General features: G+C 41.4%; 1 protein-coding gene across 1 annotated transcript in view; it reads left to right on the top strand.

Moving 5' to 3' along the window:
- The window catches only part of LOC126088480 (sialin-like), a 281,989-nt gene that overhangs the window by 146,365 nt on the left and 116,914 nt on the right, over positions 1 to 18,710 (top strand). The window contains exon 6 of the mRNA XM_049906622.1: positions 15,921 to 16,044. Coding sequence (XP_049762579.1) covers positions 15,921 to 16,044 — 124 coding nt within the window. The remainder of the gene's footprint in view (positions 1 to 15,920; positions 16,045 to 18,710) is intronic.

Genomic DNA, 18,710 nt, shown 5'->3' with positions numbered 1-18,710 from the left:
AAGTGTCCTGCCAATAAAACGCAGTCTTTAGTTAGCCTTCCCCACAATATTTTCTGTATGTTCGTTCCAATTTAAGTTGTTCATAATTATAATTCCTAGGTATTTAGTTGAATTTATGGCCTTTAGATTTGACTGATTTATCGTGTAACCGAAGTTTAACGGATTCCTTTTAGCACTCATGTGGATAACCTCACACTTTCGTTATTTAGGGTCAATAGCCAATTTTCGCACCATTAGGATCTTTTCTAAATCGTTTTGCAAATTGTTTTGATCTTCTGATGACCTTATTAGTCAATAAACGACAGCGTCATCTGCAAACAATCTAAGACGGCTGCTCAGATTGTCTCCCAAATCGTTTCTATAGATAAGGAACAGCAAAGAGTCTATAACACTACCTTGGAGAACGCCAGAAATCACTTCTGTTTTACTCGATGACTTTCCATCAATTACTACGAGCTGTGACGTCTCTGACAGGAAATCACGAATCCAGTCACATAACTGAGGTGATATTCCATAAGCACGCAATTTCACTGCAAGCCACTTGTGTGGTACAGTGTCAAAATCCTCCCGGAAATCCAGAAATATCGAATCGATCTGAAATCCCTTGTTAACAGCACTCAACACTTCATGCGAATAAAGAGATAGTTGTATTTCACAAGAACGATGTTTTCTAAACCTATGTCGACTGTGTGTCAATAGACCGTTTTCTTCGAGGTAATTCATAATGTTCAAACACAATATACGAGGGCTATCCACAAAGTGCATTACGCTTTCGTTTGTGTCCGTTAGGGGCAGGGCTAGCGCGGCCATCTTGGTGTCATGGCATTCCGCCGCTCAGTCGGCATCCTGCCGTGCTAGTGAGAGGTTCGTGCTGTACTACGTTGAGTTACTGTGACACTTTGAAATGTCAGCGTTAATTGAAAATGCCGTGAAGTGTGAAGTGCGTGTTGTAATAAGGTTTCTGACAGCAAAAAAACTGTACACCGATAGAAATCTATCGGCAGCTTTGTGAAGTGTATGGGGACAACATAAACACTGAAGGTGGAGTGCGTCAATGGGTCATAAAATTTAAAAATGGCCGAACTAACGTTCACGACGAAGAGCGTAGTGGAAGACCCAGCATAGTGACTGCCGAACTTGTCGAATAAGTCGATGCCGCGGTCCGTGAAATCCGTAATTTCACAATAACGGAACTCTCTATGAGTTTTTCTACAAATTTCACGAAGTTTGTTGCACGAAATCATTACCGAAAAGCTTGGTTACCACAAGTTTTGTGCAAGATGGATACCAAAGATCTTGACAGAGATTCACAAAAATCAGCGAATGGCTGCAGCGTTAACGTCTTTGGACGCTTACGAGAAAGATGGCGACTCATTACTCGATCGCATCGTTACTGGTGACGAAACATGGGTTAAGCATGTGAACTGCGAGACAAAATTGTAGTAAATGCAGTGGAGGCACACAAATTCCCCCCAGAAACCCAAGAAATGCATGCAGACAATGTCGGCAAGGAAGATGATGGCGACTGTCTTTTGGGACAGAAAAGATGTGATTTTTGTGGATTTCCTGGAAAGAGGCACTACAATAAACTCTCAAAGGTATTGCCAAACTCTGCACAACCTCAGAAGAGCAATACAAAACAAGCGCAGGGGAAAGTTGGGCTCAAAGTTCTTGCTGATTCACGACACCACCCGGGCCCACATGGCAAATGCCACTCGTGAAGTTCTCGAATCTTTTAAGTGGGAGTTGTTTCCTCATCCGCCGTACAGTCCCGACCTGGCACCGAGCGACTTCCACTTATTCCCAGCAATGAAGAAGTGGTTGGCTATGCAGCGTTTTGATGACGATGCACAGCTTCAAGAAGAGGTAACCACGTGGTTGAAGGCGCAGGCGGCCGAATTTTACGACGAAGGAATTTCCAAGCTCGTCCATCGCTACGATAAGTGCCTTAATTTAAATGGCAACTATGTAGAAAAGTATTATTTAAGTGTGGCTTTCATCTGTATATAATAAAAGAATTTTCCAATACTTTATTTATTTTTAATTCCAAAACGTAATGTACTTTGTGGATAGCCCTCGTATGTTCCAAAATCCTACTGCATATCAACGTTAATGACATGGGCCTCTAATTAAGTGGATTACTCCTACTACCTTTCTTGAATATCGATGTGACCTGTGCAACTTTGCAGTCTTTGGGTACGAATCTATCGTCGAGTGAACAGTTGTATATGATTGTTAAGTATGGAGCTAATGCATCAGCATACTCCGAAAGGAACCTAATTGGTATACAGACTGGACCAGAAGACTTGTTTTCATTAAGTGATTTAAGTTGCTTCACTACTCCGAGGATATTTACTTCTACGTTACTCATGTTGGCAGCTGTTCTTGATTCGAATTCTGGAATATTTACTTCGTCTTCTTTTTTGATGGCATTTCGGAAGGCTGTGTTTAGTAACTCAGCTTTGGCGGCACTGTCTTCGACAGTATCTCCATTGCTATTGCGCAGAGAAGGCGTTGGTTGTTTCATGCCGCTAACATATTTCACATACGACCAGAATCTCTTTGGATTTTCTGCCAGGTTTCGAGACAAAGTTTCGCTGTGGAAACTGTTATAAGGATCTCGAATTGAAGTCCGAGCTAAATTTCGAGCTTCTGTAAAAGATCGCCGATCATGGGGATTTTGCGTGTGTTTAAATTTGGCATGTTTGTTTTGTTGTTTCTGCAACAGTGTTCTGACCCATTTAGTGTATCAAGGAGGATCAGCTCCGTCGTTTGTTAATTTATTTGGCATAAATCTCTCAATTGGTGCCGATACTATTTCTTTGAATTCAAGCCACATCTGGCCTACACTTATATTATTAATTTGGAAGGAGTGTAGATCGTATCTCAGGAAGGCGTCAAGTGAATTTTTATCTGCTTTTTTTAAATAGGTATATTTTTCGTTTATTTTTAGAGGATTTGGGGGTTACAATATTCAATGTCGCTACGACAACCCTGTTTCCACTAATCCCTGTATCCTTTTTGATGCTCGTTATTAACTCAGGATTATTTGTTGCTAAGAGGTCAAGTGTGTTTTCACAAACGTTTTCTATTCGCGAGGGTTCATGAACTAACTAATCGAAATAATTTTCAGACAATGCGTTTAGCACAATTTCGGATGATGTTTTATGCGTACCTCTGGAATTAAACATTTATTTTCGCCAACACATCGAGAGTAAATTAGTCACCACCAACTACAATTGTATGAATCGGGTACGTGTTTGAAATCAAACTCAAGTTTGGTCAATAAAATTTAGATTGTTTATTTTTGTGAAACTGAAATAATGTAAAATTAATTTTACACCTAATGCACGCAAAAAAAATTGAATGTATGCCAGAACTACAACAGTGCGTCCAAAGCTGATAACGGAGACACTTTACAGCATGTTTCTGAGTGCTATGTCAACTATCTAAGCTACGTTTTCGCCTCACACAGGATTTTATGTGTGTGTTTTACTTGTACAAGTAGGGTAAATCTGAACCTCTGTATCTCGTGAACGGATTAAGATATGAAGAAAATTTACGGGTTTATTCGAGACCGGGATCTCAGGAATAAATCGTGAAAATTACAGCTATTTACTGTGCATTTACGTCTCGGAGTCTGCGGCTTTGCCCTTTGAGCACCATTGCGAAATTTGGCGTTTTGTCTGTGGATCGTACTGAAAAAAACAACTTTCAACACCAGTGATAACACGGCTCAACAATTATGAATTGATTTCCGTTTGCACTAACAGCACATTTTTCCGTGTTTCTCGCTGTTGTGGTGTGAGATTTTTGGGGGCCATTTTTGCACAAATCTTTCTCATACCAAGATCTTCAGTTATTATTAGACGAACAGTTTCTCGATTGATGTTCAGTTCTTGTGCAATCATTTTCATCGATAATCTTTGATCAGATCGTACGAGTTCACGCACCCTGGCTAAGTTGATATCTGTCCGTGAGGTTGATGGTCGTCCACTGCAGTCTTCATCTTCAGTATTCGTTCTGCCTTCACTAAACATTTTATGCCAAGGAAAAACTTGAGCTCTTGACATAACCTCCTCTCCAAAAGCCTTCTGAAGCTTACCGTAAGTTGTCGTCGCGTTTTCACGCAATTTAACGCAAAAAGAAATGGCATACCATTGCGCAATATTATGCGGTTCAATTTCCGTGACGAGAGAAACAAACACATGTTAACTTATTATAGCACAACTCACGACTGCAGTTGCATCGATGTGCCACTTGGACTAGAAGCAGCTTATAGACCAAGGTCAGAGATATTGTGCCTACGCAAGTCTGCAGGGTTGCCACATCTTGCAAAGAAAATCAGTCTCATTACATTATTGACACACCTTGTATATGTGTGGATGTTGATTTCAGTCGTTCTTGTCATATTTTTAATTTACCTGACTAGCATATGACGGACTCCATTCCCCCTTTAAAGGCTCAGTGAGGATTCAGCGCCTCATTTTTTATTCAAAACAGTCGTGGTTATCAAGCCCAAAGGCCCAGAAGGGAAGGACCCATAAAGCAGAATGAGATTTTCACTCTGCAGCGGAGTGTGCGCTGATATGAAACTTTCTAGCAGATTAAAACTGTTTGCTGGACTGAGACTCGAACTCGGGACCTTTGCCTTTCGCGGGCAAGTGCTCTATCAACTGAGCTACACAAGCATGACTCACACCCCGTCCTCACAGCTTTACTTCTGCCAGTACCTCATCTCCTACCTTCCAAACTTCACAGAAGCTCTATTGCGAACCTTGCAGAACTAGCACTCCTGAAAGAAAGGATATTGCGGAGACATGACTCAGCCACAGCCTGGGGGATGTTTCCAGAATGAGATTTTCACTCTGCAGCGGAGTGTGCGCTGATATGAAACATTCTGGCAAATTAAAACTGTGTGCCGGACCGAGACTCAAACTCGGTTTCTTTTCCTTTCGTGGGCAAGTGCTCTACCAACTGAGCTACCCAAGAACGACTCGCGCCCTGAGTTCGAGTCTCGGTCGGGCACACAGTTTTAATCTGTCAGAAAGTTTCATATCAGCGCACACTCCGCTGCAGAGTGAAAATCTCATTCTGGAAACATCCCCCAGGCTGTGGCTAAGCCATGTCTCCACAATATCCTTTCTTTCAGGAGTGCTAGTTCTGCAAGGTTCGCAGTAGAGCTTCTGTAAAGTTTGGAAGGTAGGAGACGAGGTACTGGCAGAAGTAAAGCTGTGAGGACGGGGTGTGAGTCGTGCTCTGGTGGCTCAGTTGGTAGAGCACTTGCCCGCAAAAGGCAGAGGTCCCGATTTCGAGTCTCGGTCCGGCACACAGTTTTAATCTGCCAGAAAGTTTCATACCCAAAAAGCACTTAATTTCTTAAGATTCCTTAGCTGAAAGTCTTAGGGAGCAGACAGGGAGGATCTGCTTCAGTTTCGTAGGGCTTTTCTGAGATCACGGCTAGCCTATGGGCAAACATTATATGCATCAGCGACACTTTCTTACCTGCAGATCATTGACGCTATCCACCCTGAGGAGATCAGGCAGTCCACAGGTGCTTACAGTACCAACTCCATACCCTGTCCCTGTGCTGAGGTTGGGGAACTGCCACTCACCATTCGATGGCAACTCCTCATGACGTGTCAATCATATAAGATCCATACTGCTCCAAATTTGCCAGCATTCCGTACTTTCGCTCGTCCAGCTACCGAATGCCTTTTCTCAAATTGTCCATGCACAACAAGACCATTTGGGATCCACGTGAAGCAGTTCTGGAGTCACTTGGTGTAGGATAAATACAAACGCAAATTCAGGGTTTTAACCAACTGTCACACCTGCTACTTCAGAGGCCCAGAGTAATTTTGGATCTAATGTGGTACAGGAGAAACTGTGCTGCTGTATCTGTTCCTCGTACAATATTTTATGACATTTTAAATCAACACCACAACTATATATCTGTACAAGATCCAGTTACCTTGAGAATTCACTGTGTTTGGTGCTGAATCATATTCGATCTTGAGGGAACTGAAGCAGATGAGATGTGTCACGACTGCTAAATTACTCGTCTGTTCCGACTCCTTGAGCGCCCTGAACTCTGTACAACACTCTTACCCAGCAGATAAAGTAGAACAGAACGTCCAGGACGCCACACTCCACCTAAAAAGGCTGGGAAGGAGGTACTTTCTGCTGATACTAGGGCACATGGTTATTAAGGGAAACAAAATGGCAGATTTAGTGGCCAAGGGGGCGTGTTGCGATGATCAGATAGTTCCATGTGCCATCCTCTTACATCGTGTCACCTCACTCTTTAGGTACCGACTCGTGTAGATTGGAAGAAGAGTAGCTGGCAGTGAGAGACAATAAGCTCTGCCTAGTAAAATCGACAGCTCGGCCATGGCGTATCTCCTTCCAGTCAGACGGCTGGATGAGGTCCTTCTCGCTTGTCTCCTCACATGACACAGCGCTATGACGCGTGTGCTCTTACTGTAGCGAGAGGACGCTCCAACATGGGCGGCTTGTAGCATACAGATTTCGGTGCGCCACATTTTAGTAGATTGTATTTTATATTCAGACAAGAGGGCAGCAGCTACACTACTGGCCATTAAAATTGCTACACCAAGAAGAAAAACAGATGATAAACGGGTCTTCATAGGAAAAGCATATTATATTGGAACTGACATGTGATTACATTTTCACGCAATTTGGGTGCATAGATCCTGAGAAATCAGTACCCAGAAAAACCACCTCTGGCCATAATAACGGCTTTACAACGCCTGGGCATTGAGTCAAACAGAGCTTGGATGGCGTGTACAGGTACAGCTGCCCATGCAGCTTCAACACCATACCACAGTTCATCAAGAGTAGTGACTGGCGTATTGTGACGAGGCAGTTGGTCGGCCACCATTGGCCAGCCGTTTTCAGTTGGTGAGAGATCTGGAAAATGTGCTGGCCAGGGCAGTAGTCGAACATTTTCTGTATCCAGAAAGGCCCGTACAGGACCTGCAACATGCGGTCGTGCATTATCCTGCTGAAATGTAGGGTTTCCAGGGATTGAGTGAAGGGTAGAGCCACGGGTCGTAACACGTCTGACATGTAGCGTCTGCTGTTCAAAGCGCCGTCAATGCGAACAAGAGGTGACCCAGACGTGTAACCAATGGTACCCCATACCACCACGCCCGGTGATACGCCAGTATGGCGATGACGAATACATGCTTCCAATGTGCGTTCTCCGCGATGTCGCCAAACACGGATGCGACCATTATGATGCTGTAAACAGAACCTGGATTCATCCAAAAAAATGACGTTTTGCCATTCGTGCACCCAGGTTCGTCATTGAGTACACCATCGCAAGCGCTCCTGTCTGTGATCCAACGTCGAGGGTAACCGCAGCCACGGTCTCAGAGCTGATAGTCCATGCTGCTGCAAACGTCGTCGAACTGTTCGTGCAGATGGTTGTTGTCTTGCAAACGTCCCCATCTGTTTACTCAGGGATCGAGACGTGGCTGTACGATCCGTTACAGCCATGCGGATAAGATGCCTGTCATCTCGACTGCTAGTGATACGATGCCGTTGGGAGCCAGCACGGCTTTCCGTATTACCCTCCTGAACCCACCGATTCCATATTCTGCTAACAGTCATTGGATCTCGACCAACGGAAACTGCAATGTCGCTATACGATAAACCGCAAACAGTACGACCTTTATTAAAGTCAGAAACGTGATGGAACGCATTTCTCCTCCTTACACGAGGCATCACAACAATGTTTCACCAGGCAACGCCGGTCAACTGCTGCTTGTGCATGAGAAATCGGATGGTTCAAATGGCTCTGAGCGCTATGGGACTTAACTTCTGAGGTCATCAGTTCCCTAGAACTTAGAACTACTTGAACCTAACTAATCTAAGGACATCACACACATGCCCGAGGCAGGATTCGAACCTGCGACCGTAGCGGTCGCGCGGTTCCAGACTGAAGCGCCTAGAACCGCTCGGCCACTCCGGCCGGCCAGAAATCGGTTGGAAACTTTCCTCATGTCAGCACGTTGTAGGTGTCGCCACCGGCGCCAATCTTGTGTGAATGCTAATCATTTGTATATCGCAGCATCTTCCTTCCTGTCGGTTAAATTTCGCGTCTGTAGCACGTGATCTTCGTGGTGTAGCAATTTTAGTGGCCAGTAGTGTAATTTACTGACAAATTTGCCATGTGTTTTAACTGACAATTACATGAATGTGGTACGACTTTAATGGTTCCGGGCAATACCCGGCTTGTTCCCTAAAATTTTAGTTATGGGGGGGGGGGGAGATTTTAATCGGTTCTCCGGGTTTCTGGCTCATTCATGTTTTTTGTAATGATCAGACAGTCACATATTCCAGTATAATTATTTTAGCTTTCCTCTTGTATTACTTGTATTTTAATTGAGAGTTTTAGAATGTCTGACCGTATTTATGCTGTCTTACAGAATGTGAGATTGTGCAGGTAACAAAACATGTGTGTGAAATCTTATGGGATTTAACGGCTAAGGTCATCAGTCCCTAAGCTTACACACTACTTACCTTAATTATCCTAAGGACAAACACACACACACCTATGCCCGAGAGCGGACTCAAACCTCCGCCGGGATCAGCCGCACAGTCCATGACGGCAGCGCCTCAGACCGCTCGGCTAATCCCGCGCGGCGTGCAGGTAACCGTGTGTAACATTGGGTATAGTGAGTGTAATTATGTAAGACCTACTCTTCCCTGTTTTATAACATTTTAGGCATTTTATCCACATTCATTTCTACTAATTTTCATAAGGGCGCCTATAACTTCACCGTTCCGACATTGATAGTAACTTACGTTTCCATTAAAATTTAAGTATTAATAACTCCTCAATTTAGCTGACCAGTGCAAAAACGATCATGTCTGTTTCCCAAAATGTAAAATGGTACAAACTAGAAACACTTTTCACTGCCGTCACATTTATAACAAGGAAAAACTGTCATCTGCTTAACATTTCGTCCAGAGGCACACTGGAGTATTCCTAAGCAATCTTTATTACTCTTTACACGAATGCACACTTTTCATTTGCAGATTGCAGTCTCAGCCTCAGTGATGAGTGGCTAACATGAGGACGCTACAATGGCGTTCTGCCGGCGTTTGGGTCACGTGACGTTCCCCGCTGGCTATAGCCCCCCCCCCTCCCCCCTCCACCACACGAGCGACAGATTGCAGCGATCTGTTGCATGGGTAACCGATCGCATGGTAGATCGGTCACTGATCGCTGGTCGCAAGGAAATTCCTGCCTATCTGACGGATCGTATGCAATTCGAGTTAGCAATATGGTTGTCTGGCTGGTTAGCAATATGGTTGTCTGGCTGGTTAGCAATATGGCAGCGACTCGTTTCTCTAATTATTAAGCTTAGTTCTACAGTTTTAGTTAGTTAGGCTTTAGCCAAGTTGAGTAACAAATTTGCGCTGGAATTTATAGTGATCCAGAGATCACGATGTAGTCTGCGAAGTGAAATGGAAGCCGAAGTTAACGTCTATATTAAGAAGTAATACAAAATACACCTTACGATACCGATACTGCGGTGATTAGCTTTTTGAAGTTTGTGCTATAGAAGTGATGGGAAGTCGCAATACAATGGGCTCCATCCCATGATTTTGAGTTATTTATGAAATAATTAAACGCATTATTGAAGTTTTTAACTTCTCAACAGAATAACATGCGTAGCCTACCTGCTGTAATGTTGAGAGGACATTTTAATTTAAATGTTCAGTGCAAATCTATTATACAGTTCTACTCAAGTCTCGTCATTTCATATAATTTAATTCTCCTTGATACAATTTATAACGAGTCACAGTAATCAGTAGTTCTGCTACTGACAACACCTCTATAGTCGAGTGCTAGGAACTGTACAGTTGAGCGCCCCACAAACCAACTATCATCATCATCATCTCTATTGACATATCGAGTAAGCTGTGTAGGCCTAAATACCAGCAGTTTAACAGTAAGACTAATGAATAAAAAAGGAATTGAGAAGTAATAAACCTGAAAAACTGTATCGGCACTCTGGAAAGATGTACACAATCCATTTGGCACCAGCTGAAAGTGTAATATTTCTATAAAGTAACCCACATTTCTCAAGAAAAGCGTTCCAAGACACGTTTAATGACGTCTATTTAAATTTATGTTTCGCAAGTATTCGTGGGGATACGCAAATCAACAGCAACTGCTGCTAAACACAGCACTTCAGTATCCATAGCAAAATTTCTCGACACAATGACATTCACAATAATGATTGCAACTGCTTGGCAAATCGCTCGTGTATGGTATCTCGAGGCGAGCGACCGATTGCAGGCGATACAGTACGCGATGCTTCACTGCAGTCCGTCTTTCGTGTGTCGGGCTTAGCGGAAAGGCTCAAAATCATGGAAAGTTCAATTTTTACTTTTTTGCGTTTTCTGAATCTGCAGACTATTACCTTTTAATAGATATATAATTTATTCAATTCCGAAGACTACAACTATTTTTAAATTTTTTTAAAATGTGTTCTACATGGGCGTGACCCACTGTGGCACTGTTAAACTGCTGTCAAATGGTGTTATTATTAACGTCCGTGTTCATCAAGTACATTTTAGTGATGTGAGATAAAGTATGTGTTGTGGCTAACCTATTTTCAGAGACTTAGCAGCACCTGAACTGTTGAAAAAGTGTATTCACGGAAAAACTCAAAACCCCAATGAGTGTAAGTAGTGTTATATGGTCGAGAATCCCCAAGACTGTATTTGTTGGAATAGAAACACTTCACTTTGGTGTGTATGATGCTGTTGCGACTTTCAATGATGGCAACATTGTAAGGTGCAAGGTATTTAGAAATATGGGAATGAAGATAGGTTCTAACATGGTACGAGCGATGCTTGCTTTAGACAAGGAACGCCTTCGGGCTGCAGACAGGGCTGTAAAGAGTCTAGAAATACAAGCAAGAGTAAACAGGAGGAGGAACAAGAGGAAGCTGGAGGATGAGTTTGCAGAGGATGAAGATAATCCATCCTATGGACCTGGAATGCACTAAAAAGTTAATCCAATCTTTGTCGCTCGATTCCCAAAACTTTTATTTTCTCATACTAATTACATGTTTTCTAAGGATCTTCCAAACATATTTGTTTCAAACTTTCAGTAAATGTTACACAGTACCTTCTGCATAATTTAACACAGCCTTTTTCCAAAAAACTGTATATTTTTGAATATATAAATAAAAAATTGCAAAAAAATGTTGTGAATTTTCATTACAATTGAAAAAAATCATCTTTAATAACTGAACTAAAATTTTGTAAAATCCCTGTGTTAAGTTGTAGCCCATATTCCAATAAATAATCTGTAAAAAGTTCAACTTCCTACCTCAAATACTTTGTGAGGAAAGATGTAATTTATAAGCGTTATTTTAACATTGCAAGTATAGGGCGTTCCGGAGCCCCTTAAAACAATACTGGTCAATTTGTTAAATTCAACCTTTATCTGGCTTCTCAAATCTACAATTATCACAGTTCAATCTAGCCTAGCCTGATCAATCTACCACAACCAAATCAACCGATTCCGGCGTAACGTCAGTTGTTTTGTCCTCATTTTAGTTACTCAGTGGATAGTAGGGCTGGCCAAACGATATTCACGTTCGAGCGGGATTTCCCGATACAACGCAACGTCCGAGCTTGTTCGAACTACCACGTCACATTTGACTCACGCGGCGCGAGTGCAAGGAATAGAGAAGAAACTGTGAACAAACCACAACAGTAAACTATGACTGCATAATTTTCACGATTTCGTGGAACAGTGGAGTAAACCGTTAACTCCTACAATTGCACAAACTCCTATTGTGTTTAAACAAATTTACAATACGAGATCTCATACAGTATGTATGTATCTATGTATATGTTAACATTTATGCCGATTTTTAAATAAAAGTAACAAAGTCGAAAATTTTGTCCTCGAAAAAAATATTGCTTGATTGAACCCAGCATAATATTTTACTTCATTATGAGAGATGGTAATGATTGATCAAGTAGGTTGTAAATGAGCAATTCAATCCCTGTTCACAAATTAGAATAACAGATAAAAACTTTATCAGATTTTAATCAGTTTGAAAACGAGACGACAATATTCAAATGAAACAATCAAAACAACTAATCAAGAATTATACGCTGACCAAAAGAAATGTATTGTTATAAAATGACTATAATTTTTATACCGAGAATAAATTAGAACGGAATGCATCTTCGAAAAAGTACCAGACCTCACTAGATCGTTGGACGAGCGAAAGGTCGACAATTACACACAACCATGATTGTAATCTTTTATTTATTAGCTTCCGTTGTTACGCGTGACGTGCACCCTAGAAGATATTCCAGTCCGTGTTTCACAGTTATTTTTATTGTTAAAATCCACAGGGCATTAAAAACGCTAAGACAGGTCGTTGTGGTAAGGAGCATCTGTGGCGTAAGCATAGTAGTCTACGCATATCGCTTAAAAAAAATCGAAATGTCCCATGATATTGATTTGATGCTGCTGTTTGCATTGTGCATTATGTCTGAAACATTAATATTGCATCTATTTGCCATCTTTTCACGAATTTATTTACTAGAAAAAACAATGGCACTGAACTGTTGTTACTGCACATACAAATCGAAATATGTCACACTAGGAAAAGAGACTTTCTATGGATAAGTACCACGAAGGTATAATTATAGTACGCATACTGTGTTTATTAATCTCGAAAGGCAGTGTGATGAAGAGTTAATTCGTATGGCTATATATACGAAACAAGTGCCACACAAATTTGGTACCGGTAGTAGTGTGCCCCCAAATCAGTCCGTTAAATGTGACACATATCGAGTCACTTTTGCCATCAGATGAGATTTATATATGGCAGTCTAAGTCATTAGCTCCATATTATGCAGACTGAAATGACGGGATGGTTCCTTCATGAAGGCGACGGCTGACCATTTACCTTAGCCTCATGTATGAACTGTTGATTTGGCTTATCAACTCCCTACTTCCGAATCAGTGGAAGCTGGAAGAAGCCGATAGGCTACAGCCTTTTTTTCGCCAATGTTGGAGTACTGTTCGCATAAAGCAGAGGTAAATGTGATTGCACTAGGTGAGGTTTGTTCATTAATCTTGCAGTGATCGCGTGGGACTTGGTTTCATAATAGGAAGCGTGGCATCTCACAGACGCCAACAGCATTTTTGCGGTAACAATGAATATTTCGTTCGATCAGTTAAAATTTATGTGTTTAACGATACTAATGAAGTAAAATGAAAGAGATGTGCAAATTTTGACTGGTGGAATGTATTTTACTTATCCGATTTTTAGGTATAAATATACATCACAAAGCTGTTGAGTGTCACATTACGTACGCAGTCTGTAACCTCATTCGTCACGAACGTGCAAACCATTGCCGGTATCACTTTTCAGAAAATTTCGTTACGGTCCTTACATGAAAGCATTCCTAGTACTTAAGTCTTTATACAGTTTATAACAGAAACATCAAATTCAATGAGCTATACAAGTATTAGCCAGCGCTTACTTGATGTGCATGTTCTAAAGGGAGAGATTTCTTACAGCTGAAGCATTAGTACTTGGCGTATTGGTTGTTTGAACGACCGCATTCACAGTATCTCTGTCTTTCCGAGCCTCGGTCCTCTTCTGTGGGCTGGACGGCGCCTTTATCTGGAAAAACTCCAAATACCTCGCCTGAGATCTCTTGACGATAATGAACCGTCGACACAAATAATCGTCAGCAAGATTACGCTCAAATAGTTATTGGTAGCATTATATTATTTGGTAGCATTATATTATCATTTCTGGCATTTTCATATCACCAGTTATAGCATCGAGTTATCGTAATGCATTGTGGAGAGTATCAGGACCGGCTTGTTTTTCGTAGTGACATTAGTGCGAGAACTCTGGCGGAGTTTCATATTTATTCTCCCTTATAGTTCCAACCAGAGTAAGATTCTTCTGAAGTAAGTCATCAGCTAATTATAAGGAGGTGAATCAACTATCTGTGGTTATATTCTGCTAACACAGAAGTGAGACCTTTCACATCATCTGCTGGTTTGTTATTCATTGCAAATTGCCCTCGAGACTGTTTACCAGGTTATATTTCCAGATTGGCGGTGTAACACATCCTATCATCCACCAAAGCAAATAGTTTTAACCTGTACGTACTTGTTTTGCTAGGGATGTACTGCCTGCAGAAACATTTGTCCTTGAAAGTTTCTAGTTTTCCATGAATAGTGCTATACTCCCCAACTGAATAAGCATTTTTACAGTTTTCCACAAAGAAAGAAAATATTTCATGTATAGGAGCTAAATTATCAATCTTCTTTTTTTCCTATTGGTTATCCCTGTTGTTGAACCTTAAACAGTATAAGAGGAACGTAAATCACTTGTCAGTCATTGTCAGATGACATAACTCGGTTCTCATTTTATTGTAGACCCATATGTCTTCCGTGTTCATATGGTTGAGTTTTCTTGCCACACATAAATACAGTACCCCTAAAACAACTTTTATTTCAGTTTCGTCTGTCAAACGAGCATCCCTTTCTGTGGAATAATGTCCCCGTACCACATTTATCTTTTCATTGGTGTACTCAACAATGCTAGAGAGCATCCCTTTGTCGAAAAAGCATTCCCAACATTCCACTGGTGTTCTTGCATTCTTCGCAGCCACTTTCACTCCCTGTAAATGACCGACAACATTTTGTCATTGGGTTCAAACACTTTTTGGTGGACACACCTTTGGCCATTTAGATTTTTTTCATTCCCAGAACACATTCATCTACAAGATTATTATTGTCACTATCACTGGACACTGTGTCTCGCTCCATTGTCGCTATCACTGGAGACTGTCTTGCTCAGTGTCGGTATTTGCTTCTCTTGTTTCCCCACCGCGTTCTTCTACATCACTGTAACTACTGAAGTCATCATCTGATTGATCAACTTCCTCCAACAGCTGGAGTACAATTTCCCAGTCACGTGCATTTTCGAGATTGAAGTAGGTCTTATGTGAGGTCATATTAGATTTAAAGATAAGTAAATACCTGTTAGCAACAGCTATTGCTAAGGAAAATATTAAAAGTTAAAATAAAAAAATATTTACTGTTAGTAAAGGCAAAGATTTCATGGTGTCTGGTAGACTCCTGTGATGCAGCTTCGGAAACAACCTCTCTCCCCCCCCCCCCCCCTCAAACACTTGACTGCAACTAGCATCATGTTGATGAACTAAATATGTTTGCATTTAGTTACTTGGAAGATAGAAGGCACTACAATTCCACCAGTGGATCTAATGAACAATAGTGAGTGAGTAAAGTGTGCTGGTCATCTGTGAGATGCTGCACAACCACAAGGACATCAACATCAACTTTTTAATTCTGCACAGACATTATCTTGCACTTATTACTTTATGTGTAACATTTTTCAGGCTGAAACACTTCTTTTTTATAAACATTACTAAAATACTGCACCAAGGTAAGATCTGTTGACAGAACAGGATGGTTTTAAGTCATCACATAATATTGCTTTCTTCCAATCGTCATGGGTCAATGTTTGATGCCTTTCGTGTCATTCACATCATGGCAACTAGTCTTAGATGGTGATCATGGGCATTGAGTGTGGGTTAAGCTAAGATTCCAAAAATACATTGACTGTAATGGTGACAGTTATGATGTCTCTTTAGTTCTGCATTTATCAGTAGTTTTTAACACTGAGGATGGGTTTTTTATATGCTTCTACTCTTTACTGATGATCTCCCCATAATGCATGTTTGCCATCATACCTTGAGCACTGTCATTCTTTCCTCTGATTGTGAACTTAGAGTTTACTTGTTGCTCCCACTCAGCCATATGGCTTTAATTTCATCAGTTTCATATCATGTTTCAGAACCAAGAATACCCGTGGAAGAATCTGCTGACATCGATGCCTGTATGGGCAGTGCTGGTGGCCAACTTTACAGCCAACTGGGGCTTTTACACAATGCTCACAGAGCTGCCCACCTTCATGAAAGGTGAGTCTTCCTGAAACACACCTAGCTACTCATTCGACAACCATTTAGAAATATTGAGACTGGATTAATGTTTTCACTAACTGACAAAAGTGGGAAGTGAAATGAAAAACTGTTACTCTTTGCCCATGCACTCAGGATGAACTTCTGTAGTAAGCAAGTTAAGTATGCTTGGTCAGGACTTGAATCAGACACTTACCTTTCGATGGCAGATGCCATTCGCATCTATTGTAACCCCAGTGATATGATTATGTTCTAACACCTTGTTTCTCCCTAGTCAGCTAGCCCAACAGTGCACTGAGTGAAACTGTTTGAAACTGTTGGACTTGGAGGCATGTCGAATGTTTGATTCAGTGAGTGAAACAGTCCCAGAGACTGAACCGGTTGGGTAAGCTCAAGTCCCAGTGTACTACATCACTGGTTTGTGACATAGTTTAAACTGCAGTACTTGCCTTGACTGCCTATCTGGAAAAAGGATTTGAGACGAATACAAAGAATGTCTCAGTATTCCTTGATCTCTCAACTTTTTATGCCACTATTTTAAAAGAAGGCTTATATTTAAACTCATCAAGGGCATACCATCCATGTTACAAGATCTTCACTGTGATAAAAAATATTCTTGGTAATACATTTTTGAAACCCATACAGAACATTTCCGTATAAAATTCCAAGATGTAACAATTCCTTGTCACAGGATTCAGTACTGCCTGCAGTTCTCTTCAGCTTGCTTATTTATGACTATCCAGAAATGTTACATTGCAGTTTTATCTATACAGATGACAAGAACCACACTATAAAAGGAAGAGATGTCAATGAGTTGGAGACTGTACTGTCCAAAGACCTTCAGAAGATGAATTAATACTTTTATAAAATGACAAGCTAGAAAGAAATATGTTCCACTACAGTAATAAATAAGCAAATTATCAACCTACGAGCAGGTTCAGAAGTTACATACTACCGTAGTGTCTTACCCACAAGGACCTGTATGTAACCTTAGAAACATCCTTATCCTGCTGGTGCCATCTTCATAAACTACCTTCTAAACCTAAAAACCATAATAACTTACTGGGAAGACCAGCAAAAACTTCACAGGGAGCAAATGCAAATACTGCTGTGAGTGACTGCTTTAACATAACAAAATCACCAGCTGAATATTTCTCTGCCAAATGGTCAAATAGCACCCACAACTGACCGGTCAGTTTCCAGCTGCACTACATGATAAGACTTGTATCTGGTATGTTGGTCTCCTCTCTTCTTCATTCTGAAAAAACATCCATTCTCATGTCAAATGGTGTAATGCCCTTGCTAGGTTATAGTCCAGGAAACTAAAGAACTGCTCTCTTTACATTCATCAAGAAACAGAAGATCCTCAAAGACTTGTCAACAAAAGTGATTCTTGTCCAAAACTGATTAAGTTCAGCCACCTTCTTTCCACCTGGATAAAACAAGCAGGATCACTCAAATGTTTGATGAACTGCATCTTCTCCATGTCATTGGATCTGGTTTGAGTCACCTGCTTGTGACTGTGGTGCAAACTATCACAGACACTGAAAGAAGTGCCCCTATGAACATTCACTGGAAAGCTTAAATGCAGACCTTGTTCTGAATTTTCATCTTCAGCCTCAAATGACAAGGTGGGCAGTTTGATATCTGGCCCGTTGTAGGGCTCTTTTGTTCCCTATGGGCTGAAACTGGGACAGAGGAATCCCTAATAAAGAATATTTTGGAAGAGGTTTGCAGTTCGAGCATCTGCCTGATAACTAAGGGAAACATCTACAGCTACATCTACATCTATACTCCGTGAGCCACCTTACGGTGTGTGGCGGAGGGTACTTATTGTACCACTATCTGATCCCCCCTTCCCTGTTCCATTCACGAATTGTGCGTGGGAAGAACGAGTGCTTGTAAGTCTCCGTATTTGCTCTAATTTCTCGGATCTTTTCGTTGTGATCATTACGCGAGATATATGTGGGCGGTAGTAATATGTTGCCCATCTCTTCCCGGAATGTGCTCTCTCGTAATTTCGACAATAAACCTCTCCGTATTGCGTAACGCCTTTCTTGAAGTGTCCGCCACTGGAGCTTGTTCAGCATCTCCGTAACGCTCTCGCGCTGACTAAATGTCCCCATGACGAATCGCGCTGCTTTTCGCTGGATCATGTCTATCTCTTCTATTAATCCAACCTGGTAAGGGTCCCATACTGATGAGCAATACTCAAGAATCGGACGAACAAGCGTTTTGTAAGCTACTTCTTTCGTCAATGAGTCACATTTTCTTAGAATTCTTCCTATGAATCTCAACCTGGCGCCTGCTTTTCCCACTATTTGTTTTATGTGATCATTCCACTTCAGATCGCTCCGGATAGTAACTCCTAAGTATTTTACGGTCGTTACCGCTTCCAATGATTTACCACCTATGGCATAATCGTACTGGAATGGATTTCTGCCCCTATGTATGCGCATTATATTACATTTATCTACGTTTAGGGAAAGCTGCCAGCTGTCGCACCATGCATTAATCCTCTGCAGGTCTTCCTGGAGTACGTACAAGTCTTCTGATGTTGCTACTTTCTTGTAGACAACCGTGTCATCTGCAAATAGCCTCACGGAGCTACCGATGTTGTCAACTAAGTCATTTATGTATATTGTAAACAATAAAGGTCCTATCAC

This window comes from Schistocerca cancellata, chromosome 6 (genome assembly GCF_023864275.1).
Source record: "Schistocerca cancellata isolate TAMUIC-IGC-003103 chromosome 6, iqSchCanc2.1, whole genome shotgun sequence".
NCBI classification, from domain to species: domain Eukaryota; kingdom Metazoa; phylum Arthropoda; class Insecta; order Orthoptera; family Acrididae; genus Schistocerca; species Schistocerca cancellata.
Note: the sequence above shows the minus strand (reverse complement) of the source record. Positions and strands in the feature narration are given on the sequence as shown.